Consider the following 6,277-nt stretch of genomic DNA (forward strand, 5'->3'; position numbering starts at 1 on the left):
TCTCAAACTTCAGTGTGCAAATGCAGTACCTGAGGGGGCTTATTAAAATACAGGTCTTACTTAGTAATGCTGGTGATTCTGTGTTTCTAATAGGCTCCCAGGTGTTGCCTGGGCAGCTAGCTTGCCCTTGGACCCCATTATGAGAACCCAAAACTGTGTTTTACAAGGAAGGTTGAGAATCCTTAATCTGAAATCTAATCCCCAAAGCTCAAATGCTCCAAAATCTGAAGCTTTTAGAAGTTGGATGATTGGAAAAAAAAAAAAAAAAGGAAAATCCCATACATATCATAGTCAAAATGCAACCATACTAAAAGTATTATATAAAAGTATCTTCAGGCAATTTTTGATAAAATGTATATGAGGCATAGATAAATGTTATTTGTACTTTAATCTCATCTCCAAGCTATCTCATTATCTGTATGAATATTCTAAAATCTGAAAGAAGAACATACTCTGTTCCCAAATATTTTAAATAAAGAACACTCCGTTTATGTGAATGTGAGAAAAAGAAGCTAATGAGCTTTGTTCCTTATGGCAGCTGAAAGCTTAGACTGTTTCCTGGCTTTTCTAGGAAAGATGGAAACCCTGTAGGTAGTTCTGTAGTCAGTGATCCTGTTGGATCGGTCTCCTGAAGTTCCCTAACATGTGCCCTAACTACCCACAGCAATTAGGCACCCTATATTTTATAGGTAAACGTCTAGATTTCCAGCCTTTCTGTTACTGAGCAACCCCCAGAGAATGTGTCCTAAATTTGGTCACAGGCATTTCAGAATCAGGAGCTCCCTGGTGATATGACCTGAACATCACGAGAACTGGCAATCACTGCACAAAGTGGCCTTTATTAATCATACTATGAAAAAAAGGGGCCAAATAGTTCAATGTTACCAAAAAAAAAAGCATATGTGGATGTTTTGACACATATAAAAATCACTCTAGGTGTTGAAGTGGAAACAATTGCTTTATCTGAAGTATCCACAATTCTCATGGAAACAGTATAAGCCAGGTTTTTCTTTCATACATATGGGAACTGTGCTGGCTAGTTTTATGTCATCTTGACCCAAGCTAGAGTTTCCCAAGAGGGCATACCTCAGCTGAGAAAATGCCTCCATAAGATCAGGCTGTAGGCAAGCTGCTAGAACATTTTTTTTTAATGAGTGATTGATATGGAAGGGCCTGGACCATTGTTGGTAGTACTACCCATGGACTAGTGATCTTGGATAAGAAAGTAGGATGAGCAAGCCATGAAGAGTAAGCCAGTAGGCAGCACCTCTCCATGGCCCCTGCCTCCAGGTTTTAGCCAGGTTTGAATTCTTGCTTTGGATCCATTCAGTGGACTGTAATTCAGGATCTGTAAGCCAAATAAACAAACTCTTTCCTACCCTTGTTGCTTTTGGTCATGGTATTTCATCATAGAAATAATAATCCTAATTAAGACAGGGGCTTAAATAACTTGCCAAGGTCACATATTTATATAAGATAGAATTGGGAGCCATCTACCCCTGACTAATGTCCATTAAATTCCATTTGGTTTTGCAGAATTAAGTGATTTCTCTGTCTCTGTTTATAGTAGACAACTGTTTATTTACTTTTACCATTTATTTTGTCGTTATTTGTGGATTTTAATAATAAAGTTTCCTTTGAGGCAATGTGATCCAATGAGCTAATATAAATATTAGAAAATATCAGTCAGAGATATCCTCACAATACTTGTTAGGTTTACATTTTATACAAAATGGCCTTCTCTATCTTGAGGAAGGCTGAGAAACACATTTATTATTTTTTTTACCAGATAGCAAGAACTATCAGTGTGTGAAGAGTGAGAATAATATACTAGAAATGTGAATTGTTATTTGATTTTTCATCATGAAGCCAGAGAAAAATATGAGTTTGTATTTTTTTTTAAATGTATATGGTGTCTTCAACAGTAGGGTTTTTCTGTCAAGTTTTAGCGAGTAACCAAGACTGATGGTAATAGCTTGTATTGTTTTGAAGGTCTCTGGGATACCTCTGACAAACAACTTGGGAGATGGTATCCCTCACATAGCAGCAGGACATAGAGATATCAAGCCTGTTACCAACTGGGATATATCTTCCTATTGGCCAGCTTTCTTAATACCAGAAAGTACAATGTAGGCTTCTGGGGACAAAAGTCATCAATACTCTTCCCCAGCTGTGAACCCTGGTGAGGTCCAATAATGACTAGCCTGACAAGGTATGTCCATGACTACAATTATGGCACCACTCACTTTATGGTTGAAGTAAAACCTACTCAGTAAGAGGAAACAGATGACTGGTACTCTCAATTTGTCCAAGAACCAGTGACTGGAGAGCTCATAAATCATGGTGATAAATCTACTACTATTATTTTGCTAAATGGACATAGTGTCAAACTGCCTTCTAAATGTTTACTCTGCACCCTTTGATCAGAGCAGCTCTCAGCCCTCATCAGAGAAGCTTCTTTGTTTACCAGATAGCAATCGTGTAGAAAACCCCAGCTGTACAAAGTACAGAAATACGTGTCTTTAGAGTGCTCAGTCATAAATGGGATATCTATATCACAACCCTTTGCCAAGACTTGGAAAATATTATGGAAGTGGGGGTGGGGATGAGGATGGGATGGAAAGAGCATAAGGCCCAGAGATTGTGGAGAAAACAGTACCTTCTAGGAAGGACATGAATTCAGAGCATCTGTGGCTTCCTGCACAAGCCCTGTAAAGATCAAGCCAGTTGACTTTCCAGCATTTGGGAGAGGGAGGTTCAAAAGCTCCTACCCCTAGCTGAGGAGTTTTGGACAGTTGATGGCTTCTAGGGAACAGATATTCTGTTTTCTTTAGGGGTATGGTTCCTGGTAGTTTGATCATACTTCAGTGATTGGTCCCACACCCATTCATGTGAGCAGCACAAGTTAGGCTCAGTTAGATTATGAGAAAGAAGAAGGGAAGCTGGAAGAATGAGGATGGTTAAGGCAAGGGATGTGGGCCTAAAGGAATCCAAAATTACAATATAATCATGTATTATGTATGTATGAAATTCTCAAATAGTAATAAAGTATATATTATATAATATAATATAATATATAGTATATAATATGATATATGATCTGATATAATATAATATAGTTTTGCATACAGTAAAATTAGTTAGCTTTTTATGTTAGGCACCAAGGTATGACAATATATCAAATCCAGTTTTGAAAAATTATGTACAATAATTGTCATGATAATTCAATTCCTATATTATAAAATATAATAGGCACAAAATTGGGATGTTTACTACTACTTTTTATATTTTATTTTAGAGTTATTTCATAAGGTCATAGGTAAAAGACTATGAAGTAATCAAATGTTATGTAGTGGGAGTGATGGGCTGAAGAGAGAAAAAGGAACCATGTTAAAAAGGATGATGTCAAATCACTTCAATTCCATTGGATAAATTTAGTATGATGATGTAAGAAATTTTTCAAACAATTCAATATGCTAGGCATGCATATATGCTTGGCAGTTACTTAATACATGACACAATAGTGAGTACTTAGTATTTACCCTGATACTTGGTTTTAAATGTTTAAAAGGGGAGGGTACACATAAACTCTGCATTTCAGGTCTGTAACTATGCTGCAGGAAAGTTGATGCTCATATCTGTTGAATTTAATATGTAGTCAACATTCTAAATATTTCACTTGTGTATTGTCAAAGGTTTCTAATAAAAGTGTCAGTAGTGTTCTGGTTACTATTATTATTCTGAAATAACCCCAAACTTAATGGTCATAATAAGGCAATGAGTAACTTAGATCACAACCTTAGCAATTTGAATCTCAGCTGGGTGTGAGCATGCAGGATTGTCTTGGAGATGTCTTGTAGAGTAGGCAAATATGAGGAATATCCAAGCTGGCTCACTCAGTTAACAGCTAATGATGTCTGGGAAGTCAGCTGAGGCTGCCAGTCAGAGAACGGGTGATACTTCCTGGAATGGTAATATTCAGTAGTCACATTCCCTTAAGATAGTGGAAGTCTCCCAAAGTGAAAGACCCTATACTAGTGGGTAGGAACCTCATGGCCATTAATCTATCCATAAATGTCATATACTATTACTTGCCCCATATTTTACTAATGATAGCAGTCAGAGCCCTAGAACCATGAGTAGAAAACCAATTCTACTCTTCATAGAAGAAATGTGAAAGAAGTGGAGAGCTTTGAGATCTCTGCACAGCAGAGGGCCTAGCTGCAATGGATACTATGTTGCAAGAAGTCTTGACCGATCAAAGAGGTCAAGACACCAAAAGATTGCAGTCTGTTGGTGCTGGAAGTTCTGGTGGGGCTGATTCTGGTAGTTATTATCAGCTGATTCCTTGCCCTTTGATATGAGTTTTAGGCTCCGCATGGCTTCTAAGTCTAGACTAAACATGAATGGAATTTCCCTATACTTATGACTGCTGTCATCTAATTCTTGGCTTAGATCAACTAACAACTGTTAACAGTTCTCAAAGATATTGGCATGCTTCTGAAGAGCTACAAATCCTTCTATCTCTTCATTCCTTTTCTCTCTTGCCTTTTTAGAGTCCATAAGACCTTGCTAAACCTGTAAGATTTTAACCAGTGGTCTTGTCATAAAAAGGAGAAGTCACATATATTCCCAGTCTCACATACTGCAGACACTGGGATAGGGGGTAGATAGGAGGGACTTAGGATGATTAGGGGAGCCAGAGTTAAATACCTAATAACTCTGTCATGGGAATCGTGAGTGAGCAATGGCATCATGGATATCATGGATCCTCTGAGACAGAACACAGGTCGTATATCCTTGAGAAAGCTTGGATCCTATCCATGGGTCTTAATCAAAAATGCATTAACTAAACTCTCCTTTCTTCAGAGCTAGTTTTCATGTGCCCTTAACAAACTTAGGCACGGACACATACAAATACATATGTATAAATCCATAAGCACATCCTTATTCCTTCCTCTGGCTCTGCTTCCACTCTAGCTGCAAATCCAATTATAAAATAATTTTCATACTTTCTATGAATTAGAAAAAGCTGAAGGGTCAATTGTTGGAATCAGCTGTGCTAGGCTTACTACTCTTAACAGAAGGAATCAAAAAACACCTGGTATGTTATATGGTTCGGTGACATTCAGAAAGCCTTCTGCTCCTAATGAAACATGAAATTCACCCAATATTTCACTTTACAGTTTAGCCAAAAGGTTAGGTAACCCATCTCATGCATTGAGCCTGTTATTCTTATTGGAAGAAATCCACATATAAAACTTTCAAAACTCCAAAAAGGGCTGATGAGTCTCAGGAGGGCTTTTATTAAAAAAAAAAAAAAAAAAAATGTAATTCTAATGTGGCAATGGACTATAATTTACCTAGATCTTACTGTCTAAGGTAAAAGTTACCATTATTGAACGAAGTCTTATTCCTAACTTTAAAGCGGATATACTTCATAAGCTTCAGAATAACCAAGTTTTGGAGACTTGCTCTTGAATTTCTATATTCCAAGAAGTGACAGGTAGTGGCTGCCTTTCTTCTCGGCCAGGAAACGTTAGAGGTAGATAGCCTTTCATCCCAAGCGCAGCAGGCTCAGTTACAGGTCCGTGGCAGGATAAGGTTAAGGTGGGGGGCTGGAAAGCAGGGCGGCGGCCGCGGAGAGAGACAGAAGCAGAAATCAATTCAAATTACTTTAATGACAGTCGCTTAGCCTCTCTTCCCAGACAGGCAGACAGGAACTTCCAGTATGCTGGCAGCCCGCACAGGCGCTGCAGGGAGTCAGATCTCCGAAGACAACAGCAAGTTCAGAAAGCAGTCAGGCCTCTCTTCAGGGGGGAAAGAGAGATCTCCCAAGAAAGCCCCCGAGAATGTTAAAGACAGCAGCCTCAGCCCTTCCGGGCAAAGCCAGCTCAGGGCAAGGCAGCTGGCCCTGCTGCGGGAGGTGGAGATGAACTGGTACCTAAAGCTCTGCGAGCTGTCGAGCGAGCACACCACCGCACACACCACCGGGATGCCGCACAGGTGAGCACACCGCGACGGGGGCATCATCCCTGGCGGGCGGGATCTGGACAGCAGGTGCCTTGCGTTCCTTCCCGGGCTGTGGAATCTTAGTAGCAGCCCTCACAACAGCCTCCGGGACGCTTGGCACTTCAGAACTTGCACAACAAAAGGCAGGAACTTGGTGCAATAATAAACAAAGCTCTCTGGATTGAGACTCAGGAAATATGCTTTGGAAAGCCAGTAATGAGCTTAGCAGAGGAGAGACAATTTTTTTCTCTAGGGAATAAAAAAA

At 39.4% G+C, this 6,277-nt stretch overlaps 1 protein-coding gene across 1 annotated transcript in view; it reads left to right on the plus strand.

Annotated features, from left to right (window-relative positions):
• The first annotated feature begins 5,672 nt into the window (after positions 1 to 5,672).
• Positions 5,673 to 6,277, plus strand: part of Kcnab1 (potassium voltage-gated channel subfamily A member regulatory beta subunit 1) — a 442,167-nt gene continuing 441,562 nt past the window's right edge. The window contains exon 1 of the mRNA XM_031374014.1: positions 5,673 to 6,006. Within this exon, the coding sequence (XP_031229874.1) occupies positions 5,732 to 6,006 (275 nt within the window). The 5' untranslated portion in view covers positions 5,673 to 5,731. The remainder of the gene's footprint in view (positions 6,007 to 6,277) is intronic.

This window comes from Mastomys coucha, unplaced genomic scaffold (assembly GCF_008632895.1).
Source record: "Mastomys coucha isolate ucsf_1 unplaced genomic scaffold, UCSF_Mcou_1 pScaffold16, whole genome shotgun sequence".
Classification (NCBI taxonomy): domain Eukaryota; kingdom Metazoa; phylum Chordata; class Mammalia; order Rodentia; family Muridae; genus Mastomys; species Mastomys coucha.